Consider the following 20662-nt stretch of genomic DNA (forward strand, 5'->3'; position numbering starts at 1 on the left):
AATTTCTCATCAATTTCTGTAACACAGGCCTTTTCCCGTGGGTTAAAGCGCGGCTGGCATGAAGTAAACAAATCCTGTGCCTGTTGCTGGCATGCACTTCCAAGAAAGCCCATGTGAAAACTCAGGGGCCCCCGTTTATTTTTAGGCTAACAGGGATTAAGTAAAATGAGTTCTTCAGCTCAATTCCATAGCAGACCAGATTTCTTCTGAGACCTTTTGCTTATAAAAAATACTCCAGTTTCTACTAACTGGTTTCTCAAATTAAATTATTGTTTTGAGGTAAAATATGATGGTTAATTAATCTTAACCACCAACTTGATAGAATCTAGAACCTCCTAGGTGATAAACCCTGGGCACATCCATGAGGCATTATATCGGTTAGGTCGAGATAGGAAGATCTACCATAGATAGATGTGAGCAGCCCCAGTTCCTAGCCTGGAGTCCCGAAAAGGTATAAAAAGAAGGGTAGCTGAGTGTCAGTAGTCATCACTCCACACTCTCTAGCAACGGCCAGCCACCTCAGGCTTCTGCCATGACTGAATGGAACTCAAAGTGTGAGCTAAAACTAAACATCTTTCTTAAGAGGGTTTTGTCAGGATGTTTTGTCAGGGCTCATACCTAGCATGCAGATATGCACACCATACCTAAAGCACAAATACCTTGAGGGATGTGGAGGTCAACCTTGTGAAGGAAAAAAATGGGATGGAAAGGGAGACAACACAGGCTCTTGCGACTCCACGAAGAGTCCCGATCTGCCCTACAAGGCCTTAGATCTAAGATGGCTCCCGGTACCCGTGAGACAGCAAAAAGGAACCTTAGGCCAGGGCGGCAGCTGCTTGCCTCATCTTCAGGGAAGTCCTAACAGGTGACAATGCCCCCTCCTTCTAAGGAACCTCATCAGGCATGGCTTTCATTGGGGCATGGTGACAGTGTGTCGAGATACGACTGGAAGAGGATTTAGGGGCTTGGGATTGGCTCACAGTAGATCAGATTATGCGCTGCGAAATAAACTCAGATTTGCGCCCTGATGCTGGCACCCGGAGTCAGATTTCCCTGGATTTGTCACATGACTCTGTTGCTTCTCATCCCCCATCCTCGGTCCAGTTCCCACAATATACAGTTTGTATCATGGACCACAATTAAACTTTGTTTCATGATGAGCTTCCAGTTTTGGAATAACCAGCGATAGAGTTGGTGCTCCACACATATTTATCCGCTGAGTAGATAAATATATTTATCAATGCTTTGCATGTGTGATGCAATCCAAAAGTTCAGGTATGTTATTTGGGAAAATATTCATTTGAATCTGCTCTGCATTTGTTCATACTAAAGTCACAAAATATAAGTTTGATTCACCTAATTCTCAGTGAGAGAAGATGCACCTAATCCCCAAAAGATTTGAGGCCCCAAGGAAGGGGGAGGCCTAGCGAGGGGGGAGCACCCTCTTGGAGGCAAGGGGTTGGAGGAATAGGATGAGGAACTGTGGGACAGGGAACTGGGAGGGGAGACAATGGCTGGAATGTAAATAAATCAAGTTTTTTTTTTTAAAGAAGTTTGATTCATTAACTTAATTGACATAAATATCATAGGACAGACAAAAAATATAAACTTCCTCTAAATAATGTGATTGTCATAATATCAATTTAAATTCAGAAAGGGACAGAAGATGTTCATATAGATTCAACAAATGGTTAATGACAAGATGTGAGCTCTCAGCGGTTCCTCTCACCATGCCTTTACTCCACATCATAGTCTAATCATCTGAAGCCATAAGATCAATTAAATGCACCCTCTTTTAAGCTTCCTTGGTCATGGAGGTTTTTGTTGCAGCAAAAAAAAAGTAACTATGACACTGTTGTTGCGTGAAAATATCCATTACTGAATATCAAATAATTCAAGTATACACAAGCCTTTTGTGACCTTCCGTACAATCTCAAGTTTGGAAATTCACCTGGGGACTAAGGCTCTGGGAACTTGACACTTTTATTTACACAGTAAGCAACAAAACATTTTAATTATTATAAAACTAAAAGGTTGCAATGAAGGTTTTCTTGTTGTGTTATTTTGTTTTGCTTTTGCTTTGGCTAAAAGTTAAATATCCTAAATTAAAATACTCGAAACCAAAAACTCTCTGTTTGCAGCTATCAGACTGAGCACGGGGACCCCAATGGAGGAGTTAGAGGAAGGACTGAAGGAGCTGAAGGGGTTTGCAACACCATAGGAAGAACAACAATATCAACCAACCAGACACCCCAAGCTCCCAGGGACTAAACCACCATCCAAAAATTACACATTGGGGGGAGGGGGAGATCATGGCTCCAACTGCATATGTAGCAGAGGATGGGTCTTGTTGGGCATCAATGGGAAGAGAGGCACTTGGTCCTGAGAAGGCTCAATGCCCCAGTATAGGGGAATACTAGGGTGTTGAGGTGGGAGTGGGTGGGTGGCAGGGGGAGCATAGAAACAGGGAGAGAGGTGATGAGAGAGGGAGGAAGTGGGAAAGGGGATAACATTTGAAATGTAAATACATAAACTGTCCAATAAAAAAGGCACATTTAATTTGATAAAAGCAAATGGGGCAGGGAAGAATCACTCAGTCTCCTCCTGAAGCCTTTGTAATTCTATCCCCAACCAACATACAGTTGGGAATCATTCTGCTTAAGAGTATAACTACTATGGGTATAACTATTACTAGTTATAGGGTATAACTATTATTAGTTAAGGGTATAACTAGTATGGTTATACCCTATGGCAAGTCTCCCATAGGGCCAGCTGAGACTGGGAACTGGGGGTACTTTAACTTTTAATTTCCAGATAGCAATTCCCATGTTAGCCAGGTGTCTTAATCAGCCTCCCGAAGGATGCTAGCACAGTTGGGAATTGAACCAATGCAACTTGCTGAAAACAGGCTAGAGGCTGAAAACTCCAGGGTAGAGGTGGCATATGCTCACATCTCTCTAGGGATCATCCTAAACCTCAGTTCAACAACAAAGCATTTACCAAGCACCTTACTGGGAAGTGTAAGTGAGTTTCCAAACACCTTGACTGTCCCTTAAGGATTATACACCCTGCCTAGAAAGAGCAAAATAATTAAATTACATCACTTTGTCAACTATCCTATACATTTTGATCTTTGAAACAGACTGCACCTTTTCTATTGTTCCAGGCAAGATTGACCATAAGTGTAAAAGTCTTCATTTTCAGTTCTGTATGGTTGGCCTCCAGTCCATGAGGCGTGTATATGTGGAATGGTATCTTCTGACTGCCACAAAACTTTTGTTGTTCCAACTCAGACCTGTCACTCAAGCTTAGAGCTTGCTTGTCTTTCCACTCCTGTAAGCAAGCACCTGTTTGAAATATCTTCATCAAGCAAATTCCTGACTGGCCATTCCCATTCTCCTGCTTGTATCAGGATATCTCCAACATCCTCTTCTTGAACTTTAAAGCCTGCTCTCCACTGAGTCACTAAATGCTCCCTCTTATGGTCATGGTAATGGGTCCTTCATGTGGACTCTAGTGAAGGCCCCATTCCTCCTGACACTGGTCCCAGTTATGTTGACAACTCCCTCCTACCTTCCACCTCACCTCATTTTGTCGTTATAACCTACCTAGCACATTACCTGCTGATCCTTATGTTATACTGTCCCTATGTTTTAAGAATATAACTTGGCCAGGGAAATCCTGCCATTTGAAACATTCTTGAACCTGGAGGACATTCTGCTATGTGAAATAAGCCAGACATAGGAGGAAAGATGTGGCATGCCCTCACTCCTATGTGGAGCAGAAGCAGGAGTAGATCATGGATTCCTGAGAGCAGGGCATGGCAGAAATAAGACTTTGGCCTTGGGGTGTAAATTTCAGTGACAAGATGAAAAAGTGCTAGAAACCTAGTGAACAGTTCAGTCACTAGTCAAAGGGCTGCATATTTACATTCTTCCAAGAGAGTGGATCCTAATTTTATATGCATATGCACACATATACACATACAGACACACACAGACACACGAGAAAGAGAACAGTGATATTCGACTCTAATCAGTTTGATTGTGACAGTTATTTCACAAATATACATCGATACCAAAACTAAAGATCACTTTGTCTACTTTCAATATTTATTAAAAAAAAAAAAAACACTATCAACCATACCTCAAAAATGATACAAAATTAAAAGCAAGAGGATTTTTACTTATTCTGTACCAATTACTTTTAAACTTCCGGTTATTCAAGCAACATCTGGGTGACTTGACAAATTACGGGCTGTCAACTGCCAACAGCCCAGTCACCAGGTTCAGACTTAGCCTCTGGATCTGCACTTCAGCCGGCTCAGACTCAGGTACTTACTCTATCAAGCCAACCCTCCTCAGTGGGGATCTCAGAACGCTTGCAGATGCTGTGCATTGCCAGCCTGGTGCTGTTTTTCGGTGCTCTCTCCCTAGCTCCTTTCTCTAATCAGAATGACATCCTCTGTGTCCCCTGTGGGAGTCCTTCCCCTTCCTTCCCCCGGGGCTTTTTCTCTTGCTGGATGTAGCTTCTACTTAGGGTAATGGGTGTGGCACAAGCGAAAACTGAACAATGACTCCTTGCCTGGCCCAGTTAGTTATAATTAAGCTTATAATAGTCCCTGTTCGCTGAGTGGCTGTGAGTCACATCAAGAACTTAAGTCATTTCATCCTCATTAGATCTGTGAACCAGACACTGTTATCCTAATCCCACAAAAGGGCTGTTACTCAGAAAGCTGGCACAGTTTCATAAAGCTAACCGGTAAGTACTGAGGTTAAGATTCCCCCTCATGTTCTCTTAATGCCTCTTAGTCAACTCGAAATAATTGGTTACATGCTTCTCTAAATCAGGGAACGCTTTCAAGTTTTTGAATGAGACAATAAGAATTATTTCACAGATAATGTTCAGGGACACCTCGTGCAATCTGATGCTCCAAGTGTCTGCACCTTTCCTTTGATTTATGATCTAGTGCTGTAGGAAATAGATGGCCTCAAGTGGTTCTTCACAGAGAAGCACAGGATTTTTGTCTGGTAGAAATAAAAATCACCTCTACGCTGTACAAGCAGTCAGCATTGTACCGATTCAGAAGTTCACTTCCACACATGCACACGCCTGTCCTTTGAAGGTTTCTTTGTTATAATGGTTTTGCTTCTCTAAGAAATGAGTTAAACACAGCCTTTGCCCTCAGTCTGTGGTGGTCTGAATGAGAATGTATGTATATTTGGAATACTTGGTCAGGAGTTGATGAAACTGTTTGGGAAGGATTAGGAGGTGTGGCTTTGTTGGGGGTGTGGCTTTGTTGGAGGAGGTGTGGCTTTGTTTAAGGGAGGTGTGTCATAGCAAGTAGACGGTCAGGTTTCAAAAGCCACGCCATTCCAGTTGGCCTTCTCTCTTTCTCATGGTTGTTTTCTCAGCATTTCTGCTCCAGCACCATGCCTGCCTGCCTGTTGCTCTACTCCCTGTCATAATGGTCTCATACTCTAAGCTTCTAAACACAGAGGTTCTCAACCTGTGGCTTGGAACCCGTATAGGGGCTGCATATCAAATATTTACATTACAATTCATAGTAATAGAAAAATTATAGTTATGACGTAGCAATGACATAATTTTGTGGTTGAGGTCGCCACAACATGAGGAACTGTATTAAAGCATCCGAACATGAGAAAGGTTGGGAACCACGATTCTAGAACCATGGGCCCCGAGTTAAAAGCTCCTTTTTATAAGTTGCCTTTATTATGGTGTTTTGTCACAGCCATAGAAAGTAACTGAGGCAGCCACTGAATATCGCTGTAAGACTTCATTCATTTGATTTTACTTCTTTGAAAATTACTCTTAAACACCAGCACTCAACTTGTCTAATCCGCCTGTACCACACAGGGTCTGTGTATGTTTTTTCCCCTTACTAGTTACTATGTGTCTCAGCCAGTACTTCCGAGTGCCATTATGTGCAATGAAGGTAACTTTAAAGTCTGATTTAACAGATGCACCAGACACCTCTCTAAGCACTCTATTAAGTCACTTCCTGTCACAGCAACCCTAGGAGCTAGCCCTGTTATTTATCCCATTTTACAACTGCCTATTTTAAAAAATGAGAAAATGCAAAGTCTGAGGAATACCGTGTTCAAGGTTCCACCGCTTCACGTGACAAAGCAGTTTGAACTCTGGCTTCCAACTGTATAATCTTAACTAAAGGGCCACAGTTGCTTTGCAGATACTCCCAAAGTTTCATCTCTCCACAGAGTGCACAGGAAGTGCTTTTGGTTCTCCTGTTGGGATTAGCCCAGGGTGGTGGTGAGACTGCAGCATACTCTTTATTCATGGCGGTTGGAGTGGGCAACTCCCCGCCCTGCAGAACTTGTTTCCATCTTTCTCCAATACCTGTCTCTTTTCTTTCTTCTTCTTAGGACTGCCTATGCTGTGGCCATTATGTTCTGAAACAGAGAAATTCTTTCATCACATCAAAGTGTACAGGTGAGCAGACCTTAAGAGAAGAAGTTGTGGGCAGGAATGGAGCTCCGCTGGTAGAGTACTTGCCCAGGATGCATGAAACCCCAAGTTGGATCCTACATAAAAGCACACACCTGTAATCCCAGCACTCAGGATGTAGAGACAAGAGGATCATAAGTTCAAGGCCATTCTTGAGTTTGGGGATACTCAGGGATACGGGAGACCATGCCCCAAAGTAAAAATAAATAAAAATACTAAATAGCAAACAACAACAATCTGTGATGTGAAGGAAATGTGAGCAACAACCACTGTCTGATGTAAAGGAAAATTCTAGAAAGTGGTTTAGGGCTGGAGAGATGGCTCAGTGGTTAAGAGCACTGATTGCTCTTCCAAGGGTCCTGAGTTCAAATCCCAGCAACCACATGGTGGCTCACAACCATCTGTAATGAGATCTAATGCCCTCTTCTGGTGTGTCTGAAGACAGCTACGGACGGTCTACTTATATGTAATAAATAAATAAATCTTTTAAAAAAAAAAAAGAAGAAGAAAGTGGTTTAGCCATGTATAACAGAAAACATACCAATTACTTAAGTTGATAGTTTTATCGTGGCGGTTCACTCTGAAAAAAAACTTAAGCCTGGAGATGATAGTGCACACCTTTAATGCCAGTGCTTGGAGGCAGAAGCAGGCAGATCTCTGTGAGTTTGAGGCCAGTCTGATCAACAGAGCAAGTTCCAACAGAGCCAAGGCCACACAGACAAATCCTGTCTCAAAAAGAGAGAGATAACTATACAGAAAAATAACCTAAATTTTCATGACGATGTTTGATAATAAAAAGGGCAAACTATTGAATGCCTAGTATGTAAGAGATTGATTAAAGTGACTATAGTCAAATGATGGAAAACTATACAAATCCTAAATTTATAACAGTATTTATGGGAAGGAAAATATCGTATTTCAAGTAAAAATTTAAGCTACAGAGCATTATCGACAATATGAACTCATAAAATAATAACGTTTATAGAAAAATATTTACTTTCCTCAGATATATTGGGGTAAATTTTTTTCTACAAATTTTAGATATATTTCATAGAATTTTAGTAGTAAGTATATTTATTTCCTTATCAAATAAAAGAGTAAAAAATTATACTACACACACACACACACACACACACACACACACACACACACACACACACACAAGGCTTCTTGCTTTGTTTTGTATTTTTTTCTTCCTTCCGGAACAGAATATCTATGTCCTTACTTCACCTAGAGTAATCATTTCCTGTTCATTGACGTCTCCCAGATTCATCACAGGCCGCTCAAGTCATCACAGCACAGGAAGTGCTCTTAACGGATTCCTAACTCTCCTAAAACATTGTATCAAAGAAGCAACAACCCAAAGATGTAGATGTGACCACGAGGAGCCTCACGTCTCCAGGAAGAATCACGTAGGACCTATAAGGGAAGATTTGAGCAGGAAGTGGGAATGGCTTGCACTCTTCTCAGCCATGTCAGTAAAATTACTGGAAACAATCTACAACCTGAGGTTCCTTTCTGAATTCAAAAGGTTGAAAATCTATGTAAATAGAGGGGTTCTTTTGTTTGTTTTGGTTTGGTTTTTGTCCTCTATCAAAATTAACCGTCCTTTCTGCTGCTCTTCTCTCTTCAACAAGAGCTCAGTTGTAAATAAGTCAGATTTTGACATTAAACAGTGGATTCAATAAACCATCTCGACTTCAGATGTACAGTCTCCTGCCTCAGAACTTCCTGGTTCTCATTACCAGAACCATGACCACCACTAAAGGTCCCATGCATCGAAAATGAAGCAGCCCACTCATGTCTTTATCACTTTAATATGCATGGCTATCCTTGGAGCAGAGAAAGCTCCAAGATTTCATGGGGGGAACACTTTAATCCTCAGTAATTTTTGCATCCATGTTCCTTTCCCTAAATGAAGCTCAAGCACACAGAGCGTAGAAACCCATAATGAAAAGGTAAGCACATTGCCTGCTGTATTTACTGGCTGCAGAGCATTTTGTGCCTTGGGTAAGACAAATATTTGATAATAGGGAAGATGCTGATAGAAACAAACACGGGGACTTCTGAGGAAGGGCTGTGACCTCCCGTAGCAGCTGCCACTCCCTGGACACGAGAACCCAACACTTGCTCTCTGCTACGAGCTTTCCAGCTTCTTAAACACATGTACTCCTCTATTGTCTTATCAGATACAGGGGGATTTGCTGTACTGGGTTGTGAGTAGAGGAGTTTTAGAGTGCATAAAGCATGGGACATGTGTGGATAAAAGGCTGGGGTCAGTGAAGTGCCCGTGAGGTAATCTAGCACAGGGCTATCCACTGGCACTCACTACTGTGATGAAATGCCCCACAGTGGTGTGGCTGAACACAGGGGACACCAGCCATCTGTTGCTACTGATCCCATGGAGTGTCCTTCTGTGACTGACTGAATTATTTCATTTCCATGTACTTAAGTTAAATGTTTGTAAACGATGCCATACATCTTGAAAAGCCATACAGACACAAAGGTCTAGGTAAAGTGTTAAGGCCTCGTTATCTGTTACCTGGCTAACCTATCATTATCTGCTGTTCCTAATGTCATAAGGGAAATTTCTCATGTGCTATTACTAGGGAACTTTCTCATGCTCTAGTTGATGGCAGATTCGGCCATGTTCTGTGCTTTGGTGCTCTTGGAAACCAATCACAACAGAGGTCAGTTAGAAGGGCTTTGTACAGTTTTTTCACAGTAAGCTTGAACCTGAACCAACCGCCAAGCAGCAAGCACTTCCTGCACTTGTGTATAAGCTTTTATGGTTTCCTGCCTTTATAAGCTACCCCTGGGATGGACCCCAACATAAGATAGACACTTGCATCAATATAAGAAACTATTTGGAATAAGACTTCCATTTTGAGGAAGAATCAAATAAAGTTTAAGTGCCCAAGACTTCCCTAGGAACCGACATCCTGCTTGGCAAAAAATGACATGACGTAGGTCATGACATCTTGGTTGGCAAGTTAAGACATAAATGTTAGGCAAGGCAAGTTCCCCACCATACTTGAATACTCCAACCAATGAGGACAAGGTAAGTGTACAACAAAGACATGTTCCTAGGGAAATCAATCCCCTATCCCTAAATCCTGATTGATGAAATAACTTGACATGGATGTTTGTGGATCTCAAGACTGAAAAGATCTAGAGGACCATGGTTTTGAGTGTAGCCAGCTCCCAATCATCATGCAGCCATGATTGATCAGTCCTGGGCGAATGTCCAATAAACTATCCCTTTCTGACCCAGATCAGTGTTCGAGTGGTGGTTTTATAATGAACTTCTAACTCTCCTTGGGAACTTACATTTCTTATTGTTTTGTTTTTATATCTTAGTCTAATGGCTTTGCCAAAAAGACTGTATGTCAGACAGTATATCTTGTTGATTTTTTAATTAATTAGAGACAAGGTCTCTTTCATATGTACCATGCTGGTCTCAAATTTACTCTTTGGCAGAAAATGAGCCTTGAACTTCTGATTCTTCTCCTTCTACCTCCTAAGTGCTGGAATTACAAGTGTGCCCCACTATGGTCAGTTTATGTGCTGTTAGGGAATCAAACTCAGGGCTTTGAGAATGCTAGAAAAGCACTCTATCAACTTAGCTACATCCCAACGTACACATACGTGTGTGTGTGTGTGTGTGTGTGTGTGTGTGTGTGTGTGTGTGTGTGTGTGTGTGTATGGTCCTGGTCAAATCTTATACTTTAAAACTACAGAGTGAAGATAGATCTGTTTATCCCTATCTAAGTACAGCAGAGAACCTGCATGATCAACCTGGCAGTGGTTAGCAATGCCCCGAAGAAGGAACAGAACAGTCACTTCTTCCATTTGAGTTATCTCTGCATTTGCAGTGTGTATAAATGCCACTAGAACTTGGTTTTAAAATGCATTCTCTTCTCCTATTGTTTAAATCTTACTCTTCCAACAGTCTTCCACACAGGACTTTATTTCAGCGAGGCAAGAGATATGAGTTAGGCAAGATTTACTCTAGGGTTGTCTGAAGTGTACCAATACCATAGAAGACAGCGGGGGCTATAACCCTTAACAAGTCAGCTTTTGGTCTATGTTCCGTTCGCTTTCAATGCAGGGATGTATGTGGGTTTCCCTGGTCCTTGATAAGTTCCTATGTGGGTAGAGACCACTAGATTAGTCTGTAGAAAAAGATATTAACGTGGTCAGGCAGTTACTTCACATCTGAGCAAATGGAAGAAACGAATGAGCACACATCCACTTATTGTCGGTGTTCTGAGTTACACGGATGGATGGAAGGCAGAGACACTGAAGGATGCATTAAGGCGTCCTAGCAGCAGGGCAGCACAGTCTCTGATGCGCTGAACTCTAAACTGCCTCGCAAGAGCACTTCATTATTGTTGCACAAAAGGCCTTTTAGCAAGTCAATGACAGTGTACCCAAGTCTCTTCTGACCTAGGAACCATTACCTAATCGATCGCAGCCATTTTAAGAATTCTAGATTTGCCAGGAATACCTTAATGACTGGAGTCATGCTAAGGTTCTGGAGTTCCCAAAGAAAAGCAACCCCATACCCTCAGAAAACAATCACCGAATATTTACAATGGATTTCTTCAAGGCTCAGTGATCATCACTCCAGAGTAAATGCCAAGTACAATGGCCCTTCTAAAAATCTGCTACAGCTTATTTTTGCATCCAGATATATTTAAAGAGACTGTGAGGGTTCTGAGCCTCAGATTTTGGTGGTGGTGGTGGTGGTGGAGGTGGTGATGTTTGAGATGGGGTTTCTCTGTGTAGCCCTGGCTGTCCTGGAGCTCACTCTGTAGACCAGGCTAACATCAAACTCACAGAGATCTACTGCTCCTGCTTAAAGGTATGTGCCACCACCACCTAGCTACACATTTTTTTTTTTTAAAGCATTTGGTCTTCAAAGCTGTGGCCTCTCCCCAAAGCTGTTTCTGGTCTATACCATCTCTGAGCCTCTTCCCTCAGTAACTAACCTCTTTTTTATTTTCACCAACTTTGGAGAATGGTGTCCCCTCCCTTTATAAATGGCATAATACTCTATTTACACGAACAATGATTTCCTTAGAAGGTCATTTAAATTTTTATTTTTATGAATATATTTATATAGATATAGGTTTTCAAACAATGTTAACTCCAGATTTGTAATGATTAGAAACCCATGCGATCATGTCTGCAATAACACCTATCTGTACAGATACTGTTGACATTATCCAGTTATGACACATTGGTTGCCCTTGGCTCTGGGCGAAGTGTTAATTCCATAGTTCAGTCATCTCCCACTTCAGGGATATCTTTATGCTACAGAAGCAGATTTCTTCATGGCATTAAACAAACGCTAATAGTAAAATAAATGCCACAGGGATACAGGTTGGTGGGTCGTGAAGCTTTTTTAATATCCAGGCTCAAAAATTCTTAGCACAGATGTAACAGGAAGCTAAATATAAACTTACTGTTACTGTTCATCGTTCTAGACTTCTAAATTATATCATTTATAAAGCCAATGCAAAGGAGCATAAACAATTAAATTAAATATTGGTCATTGGTATCTGGAGTGGGTTAATGTTTAGCACAAGAGACTAAGGAGAAATTGGCTTCCTATTGGTTCTTTATAATATTGATTGCATCAATATTACAATAACATAAGGAACACAGCGCTGGCAGAGCTGAAGCCCACCATTCTAGTTTAGTATTTATAGCAGTTTATCTAGGCTAATATTTACATTAGTTATTATTAGCTATTAGCTTATTGGTTCAAATGTATCCTCCAGAGGCCATGCTTCACTGTCCCCTAAGCTGCTCACTAAGTCTACCTGTCTTGGAATTGTATCATCCCATTGACAGGTTCTACTGCTGTCTCTCACTTCCATGGCAAAATAAAGAGAAAAGTTTACTCATTCCGAAGTGCTTGCCACGTGGTATCAAGCCACGCTGACCCTGTAAAGGTGGTATCTTATCAGCAAGGTCACAAGTCTCCACGTTGAACTTCTATGACACAACAATTATCTAAGATATTGTCACTTTATTACAGCATATGGTTGACTAAGTTATCACCTCGATACCACTTACCCTGGGTTCAGAATATTTTAATTCCTCCCCTCAGAAGAATTTGATAAGGAGCAAGATGCGTATGGGAGTTAACTAAATAGCAGAAATTCAAATAATAAATTCACTGCATTAAGTGGCTGAGCCAAGCCTGGTGGTGCAGGCCTGTAATCCCAGATACTCTGAAGCTTTAAAGCAGGAGGATTGAATGTTGAAAGCTTGACTGGGCTACAGAGTGATGCCCTGGGCAACTCAATGAGGCCCAGTAGCAAAATCAAGGGGAAAAAAGAGGAAAGGGGTATAACGCAGTGGGAGATCACTGGCCTAACATGGTTGAAGCCCTGGACTCAATCCTAGATGTTGGCAAAAATAAAACAATTAAGTTAATGTTGCTCTGAACAGTACTTAGCCATAAAGTAACCATAAATGGCTACACCAACTACAATGTAATGTTTGCCAGTGCACTCGCTTGGCTATCAACTATTCAGAATACCATTGCTTAAAGGAAAATGGAAGAGAATATCTCCTCACAATGCGACAGTGAAGAGAAAGGGGAAGGCTCCTACTTTCTGGTACCTCTGACACTCCATCTGTTCTGTACAGGTAATGCAACCTCAGAAGCAATCCAGACAGAGTGGCAAATATTTGACTCCTTTAACTAAATTAGTTTGAACAGTAAACTGTAAATGAGACAGTCCTCTCTCACCCAACTCTCATAATAACATCATTTCAATCAGATAATAATCTCTGGCGGCCATCTCCCATGTACCAGGTGCCATGCCATAGAAATGGAAGATTTCAAAATATTTCAGCTACTTTTCAGTTTCTCAAGGACCTAAACACAAAGGTCCCAGAGAGCAGAGGAAAAATCAACGCAGAGCACAGCACTATTGGAAAAGCACACAAAGACAAACATAGTTGTGCCTATTGACCAAATAAACTTCTCAGGCAACTCACGTTTCTACTCCCACAAAGCGCGGTTTTAACTAACAATGAAATAAACAAGATAGCTACAGAAAACGGTTTAAGGAGTGTGGTTTGTTTTTTTTTTTTTTTTTATCCTTCTCATATACAATGTATTTTTACTGCCTCCTCCCTTCCACTCAACCTCTCCTCCTTCCTCTTGTGATTTTTCTCACATGGGTATTATAAACACAGAACAATCTTAGGTCTCTCTTACACTTATGATACCCAAAACACCCATGTTTGTTCTCTGATGAAAAGAAGCAGGGTGGTTTTTATTCCTATTAATAATATTTACCCATGAAGCTTTAGAGTTTAAAAATTGTATACATTGTTGCAAAATGATTGCAAAAGATTTCACACCAGCCCCTTGGTTTTATTATTATACTTCTTTGGTTGATTTCATTCTGACTCTACAAAGAAAAGTGGAGAATGGTTCATCTAATCAAAAGCACTTCCTAGGAAATAATGCTCCATCTCTATAGAGGACATTTAAGAAACTCAGTTTGAGTCAAATAAAAAGTTATATTTTCATTAAAAGATTAAAACACAAATCCTGGGGCTGGAAGGATGGGTTAGTGGTTAGGAGCATTTATTGCTTGTGCAGAGAACTGGAGTTTGGTTGCAGCACCTATGTCAGGTTTGACCAAATCCTACATCTCCTTATTCCAGTCTGATCTGTCCTAGTAGCTCATATCCTGAAATGTGCAGTATGGATGGATGATATATCCAACTGTCCCAGAACTGAAATCATCGAGTTCGAAGTCATCCTGATTTCTATAAACTGACTCTGCGGGAGACCTTCAGAAACAGCAGAAACGTGCATAGACCTTTACTGTTTTATTGGGCGAAGGAAAAGACTTGAACCGGATGATAGAGAAACACAAAAGAAGCCAGAGTGGTGGGCACTGTGCTAACAGATCTTGAAGGAGCGATACTGGAGCAATAGCCAGGCCAATTGGCCAAGGCCAGGGGCCAGCGGTGCTGCAGCTTACAGGGAGAGGTGGGTCAGACTTTTATGGCTGCTGAACAATTCATAGGAAGCTGACCTGACCTAGGGAGGAAATCTTTACAGAAGGGTAACTATGCCTTGTTATAAAAGGAACAGACAGCTTTAGACAGCAGCTGCATACATCCCAGCACTCAGGATCTCATCTGGGACGCACGCTGCTTGCGGGGAATGTGGACTATTGTTTCACTCACTGTGATTATCTAAGTTACTTTCTGTGACCATCTACCAAAACAAAGACAAAACAAATGTGTGAAGGATTCTCATCGAAATGCCAGCTATGCCCATATAAATGTAGTTGCTCTTACAGTGTATTTCCATCAAAAAACATGGCTTTGTTCATACATTCGCCAACACTGTCATCTCAACCTTTAGAGAACAGAAATCTGATACACGTGCTTCATACTATGGCAACATTAATAAGCAGTTCATTAGAGCTACACACGTATGACAGCAGCGCCTGATCTCAAGGAATGTGAAGTGGCCTGCATAAGATACAGATTTAATTTCACAGTATACTTTGGGGAAATACCACTAAAATTTTGCTCTTTGCTTAGATAGGAAAGTTGGGAAAGTTGATTTTAAAACCATCTAAACTATCCAACTCCGGTCTTTACTTACCAGATTCCCACACCTATAGATACTAAATATCCAATCAGCTTACAAAGAGACTGGATAAATTAGTTTATTAGTATTATTTGTAACTAATAAAAACAATAGCACCTCAATTCATTGGATTGGAGAGGCTTTAAGGTTAATCTAAATATTCGTGACCATCAAAGAGCCTGAAATACGAAATTCATAAGACTGCCAACAGACATGGCACCCAGCTCTGGGAAGTGTGTGGTCCTTACCACCCGTCTTCGCCCTTCCCTTTTCTAGTGCTTTGCTCCTCTGCTAAACAGTAAAATTAGCTGAGACTTCAGTCTTTATTGGGAACAAACTGTTGGTGGCTTGAATGAGAATGGCCCCGTAGGCTCATATATTTGAGCATTTAGTTTCCAGTGGATGAATTTTTTAGGAAAGATCAGGAGGCGTATCACTGGGGTTGGGCTTTGAGGTTTCAAAAGCCCAAGCCAGGCCCAGTGTCCTCCTCGCTCTGCCTCCAACTTGAAGATCAGTTGTAATCTCTCAGCTACTTCCCAGTACCATGTCTGCCTGCCTCCTGTCTGCCTGCCTGCCCGCCTGTCCGCCTGCCTGCCTGCCACCACCACGCTTTCCACTATGATGTTCATGGACTCCCCATCCCAAAACTGTAAGCAGACCCCCAATTAAATGCTTCCTTTTATAAGTTGCCTTGGTCATGATGTCTCTTCACAGCAGTAGAACAGTGACAAACACAAAACCCAAATGCTCAAGAAACACCGTGAGACACAATATGATTTTCCTTCCAATTTTCTTTCCTTATAGAGAACCCAAAACAACGTTTGAACATATAACTTTGCAAAGAGTCTTCCAGTTATTTTTATAAAAACAAGAGAGGAGCCAGCTCAGTCCCTCAGCAGCTACCTGCATCTCCTTTATCATATTTAAATTGTTTGTTTTTACAGTAGTAGTATTTGCCAGGAGTGTTTATAATGATTCTATGGTCAAGTTCATTACAATATATTTAAAAATAATCTTTCTGAATTAGAAAACAACTTGCCCCACCCTAGTCTCTCATCCTACCAGATGCTGCCTTTAAAAAAATACATAATCAGATAGAGAAATTATCTTTTTCCTTGGGGCATCTTTCAGCTTCCTTCCTGATGTTTAAAGAAGAATACAGACAAGGAATAAGCTTAGGGGGCCTTAGGGCTAGTGAGATATTTAATCTCCCTTCATGTTCAGTGAATATTTTAAATATGAAAAGAAGAAAGACCAAGAAGAATCTTTACATAATTTATGTGCAGCCTTTCACGATAAATACTCAGTGGGGGGGAGGGAAGCACGGAGTCAAATGTGAGTAGCTGGAGTTTTAGAGGCTTCCCCACACAGGGTTGCTCTCACAGTTAGGCATATAGGATGTTAGATGTGCTAATAACACAGCAGAAAATAGAACAACCACACATCCTGTGTCCCCAGTCTTGTGCCTTTACCATGTCCTGCCTGCTCCGTAATTTTGCTCTACAAAGAGCTTTGGTCTGAGAGAAGGCATATTGAAATTGTATGAAATAATGGCTGTGTTCCACACATACCCAAGTCCCAAGCATTAAGTACGAAGTCATGAACAGTCATGGGCATTGGATCATTCAGGATTGGAAAAGTCTTGATTTTGAGACTTTAGTAACTTTCTCATGTAGACATTTAAAGTCTCCAGGGTTAAGTAACTTAAAACGTCCTGTACTGGCTGGTTTGGTGTGTCAACTTGACACAAGCTGGAGTTATCACAGAGAAAGGAGCCTCCCTCAAGGAAATGCCTCCATGAGATCCAACTATGAGGCATTTTCTTAATTAGTGATCAATGGGGCATGGGCCTAGTCCACTGTGGGTGGTGCCATCCCTGGGATGATGGTCTTGTATTCTCTAAGAAGACAAGCTGAGCAAGCCAGGGGAAGCAAGCCAGTAAGTAACATCCCTCCATGGCCTCTGCATCAGCTCCTGCTTCCTGACCCACTTGAGTTCCAGTCCTGACTTCCTTTGGTGATAAACAGCAATGTGGAAGTGTAAGCTGAATAAACCCTTTCCTCCGTAACTTGCTTCTTGGTCATGATGTTTGTACAGGAATAGAAACCCTGACTAAGACACAGCCTCTGCACACATGAATGAGGGTGAAATCTAAAGGGTATTTTGACAGATGTTTAGATTTTCGGACCCTCTCTCACAAGATCACTACTGGATTAGAGCCTCAGAGGAAGAAATGGCATTCCATTGACTTACACAAGGAGACTGGGGAAACTATGGACCATTTCTGGGTTGTATGTTATAGAGAACTTTGGTTCCCTCCAGGAAAATTGATTTTAATGCATAAACTAAAATACAAAAAAATTACAATGAAAAACAATTATACAGGGATAGAACTATCAATCAATCTATCATCTACCTACTTGTCATTTTTGTTCTGTTTTGAAACAGGGTCTCATGAAGCCCAGAGAGGACTTGAACTTACAGTGTGGCCAAGAACACCCTTGAGTTCTTAATCTCTTTCCTTTACCTCCCAAGTGTGGGGATTCATTTTACTGTGCTGTTCCCGGGTCTTAAATATATTTCTAAGAAGCCAGTTAATATATGAGCTTCTTCCAAGTAAAGTGGAGCACACCCTTAATCCTAGCACTTGAGAGGCAGAGATCTCTGTGAGTTAGAGGCCATCTTAGTCTACATGGTGAATACCAGGGCAGCCAGGGCTAGGTAGAGACACCTTGTCTCAAAAGAACAAAACAAAACAAATCAACAAGAAAACACCATTTTCTTCATCAGCTCATTAAACAACATTACCAAATGGCAGATATCAAAAATAACCACCAAGTTGTGATGAAGCTAACTGCTATTTTGAGGTTATCCACAGTAACTGAATTGTGGTCTGAATAATCACAGGAATAGTCACACTACTCTGGCTTGCTGCATCCACAATTTGAGGAAATGACACATTCATAAGTACAAGAAAATAAAGTTGTAGATTTTCCAACCAAGTTGAGGCCTTGGATTTGTTTGTCATAGTTACCAACTCTAAAAACTCTAGGAGTTGAACTAGTTTCCCATTGGTGTATAGTCAGTACCTCAAACAAGCCCTGCTGCAAACAGCCATGACAGAAAACCCACTGTCTGCTTCCTTTTACTTAAGGAAGGTTCACCTCACTGAGGTTCACCTCAGACATTGTGCAGGTGAGAGCTCTGAGAGAGGATGCAGCTCAGATACTGGACATACTGAAAGGAGACACAGTACGTGTATTTTTGGGAATTAAAAAACCCAAACAAGAAGTCTCTGAAATGCAAACAGCATCTTGGGAGTTGGAACTCTTTTCTACTTTCTAGAATTCAAAGTTCGATTTGTATTTTTAGGTTTTATTTGCCTTCCATTAGCATTTTCATATTTCAACAGTACAAAGCAATCCACTGAAAGTTCAAATTTTCTTTTTCAGTTTTCTGAAAGAAGCAACAGTAATCAAGGACCCTAAGTGTGAGCGTATGCAACCGTGCCACTGTGACACAAGTAAATGTGAGATTGCTGTGATAGTAAAGTACAGTGTCTCAGTTGGGGTTTCTATTGTTTTGATAAAACACCATGTCTAAAAGCAACTTGGGGAGGAAAAGGTTTCTTTCAGCCCACATGTTCTAATCACAATCCATCATGAAAGGAAGTCAGGGCAGAAACTCAAGGCAGAAACCTGGAGGCAAGAACCGAAGCACTGCTTGTGAGCTTGCTCCCCATGGCCTGCTTTTTTATACATCCAGGACCCAAAGTCTACACTGATGGGAGCATTTTCTCAACTGAAATTCCTTTTTCCCAAAAGATTCTTGCTTATGTCATGTTGCCACTAAAAACTAGTCAGCATATAAAGGGTTGGTTCTGTAGAGCTATGGATATTTAACTGCCATATTCACTTAGAAACTACAGTAAAATCACAAATATCTTATTTATAAGACAAGATTTTTAGCTTGGTTAAAATATATTAAAAAATTGAGATATTTAACACTTTGGTATAAGAGTTTCCATCCCTTTTTAAACTCATTTGGGGTTGCTGGAGAGATGGCTTAGTGGTTAAGAGCCCTGATAGCTCTTCCAGAGGTCCTGAGTTCAATTTCTACCAACCACATGGTGGCTCACAACCATCTGTAATAGGACTCAATGCTCTCTTCCAGTGTGTTTAAAGACAGCTACAGTGTACTCACATATATTAAAAAAAATAAATAAAGTTGTCCTCCTGTGTCTCCACACACAAATAATAAATAAAAAATTAAAAACTAATTTTTATTTTATTATCTTTGTGTGTGTCAGTGTTTGACCTGTCTGTATATCTGTGCACCATATGTATCTAGATCCACTGCACCTAGAGTAACAGATGGCTGTGAACTGCCATTCCCAACCTTGTGTTGGGAATCGAATCTGAGTCCTCTAGAACAGCAACCAGTGCTCTTAACTGGTGAACTATTTGTCCAGCCCCAGTCTCTTCATTCTTCAATGAAGTAGTTTTACATTTTACATTAAAGAAAATCAGCATACTTAAAAAGGAATTAAATCTAGATGATTAAACTATTAGATACTTCGAAATATATGACGATGAACAGTAGTAGATGACTTACTTGCCTATTACACTCAAGGCACCAACATTGAAAAAAGGAAAAAGAAAGATGAGTACAATCAACAGATCTTGAGAGAAAGGAGACATGAGTGAATTCTCATGGCACCATGACTTATATAACCTTGGTGCTTTTCGAAAACTAATTATAGTCCAAGCTGCCCATTTGATACTATGTTTGATCCTACACTCTTCCCCAGCCCCTCTCTGTCTCTCATTCTCTCTCTCTCTCTCTCTCTCTCTCTCTCTCTCTCTCTCTCTCTCTCTCTCTCTGTGTGTGTGTGTGTATGTGTGTGTGTGTCTTAGTGCCTCTCTCTCTCAGACACACACACACACGCGCGCACACACACACACACACACACACACACACACACACACTTGTGCGTGGCTCAGACTTGTCATCAGATGAATCACACAGTACCTTCATGAGCTCTGGTGGTTCACTTCCTTCTTCCACCACAATGAGTTGAGATCTTCCCTTCCTCTCATTGTCCCGGATGCCAGTGGCCACCTGACTTGCTTTCAGACGCTCATATTTGTTGCAGGAGGAACCACACCACTGGTAAATTTCCTAAAAGAAAGCAGGAAAATTTTTTGACCTGAAATATACACAGAGGACTTTCAGCCTTAGTATGAACCTTCTGGTGGTTGATCAAGATAGTTTCATAAAGATATAGAGGCTTGATAATAATATAAAATAGATAATAAATAAAGAGGATGGTAGTTAGTAGAAATGCATAACTGTCAGCGTACAAAGAAAAAGTGTCTTCAGAATGCTCAACCTTGAATCAAACACCGATATCACACACCCTTTGCCACAGCTCAGAGAACATCAAGGAAGAAGGGGGTGGAAAGATCTTAAGAGTCATAGGTCAGAGAGAGCTGGAGTGAAACAGTGTCTGCTGGACATGTGGGACTAGTAAAC

At 41.1% G+C, this 20662-nt stretch overlaps 1 protein-coding gene across 1 annotated transcript in view; it reads right to left on the minus strand.

Annotated features, from left to right (window-relative positions):
- The window catches only part of Scin (scinderin), a 71810-nt gene that overhangs the window by 25453 nt on the left and 25695 nt on the right, over nucleotides 1-20662 (minus strand). Inside the window, exon 4 of the mRNA XM_032907669.1 lies at nucleotides 20159-20308. Within this exon, the coding sequence (XP_032763560.1) occupies nucleotides 20159-20308 (150 nt within the window). The remainder of the gene's footprint in view (nucleotides 1-20158; nucleotides 20309-20662) is intronic.

Source organism: Rattus rattus, chromosome 7 (assembly GCF_011064425.1).
Source record: "Rattus rattus isolate New Zealand chromosome 7, Rrattus_CSIRO_v1, whole genome shotgun sequence".
Classification (NCBI taxonomy): domain Eukaryota; kingdom Metazoa; phylum Chordata; class Mammalia; order Rodentia; family Muridae; genus Rattus; species Rattus rattus.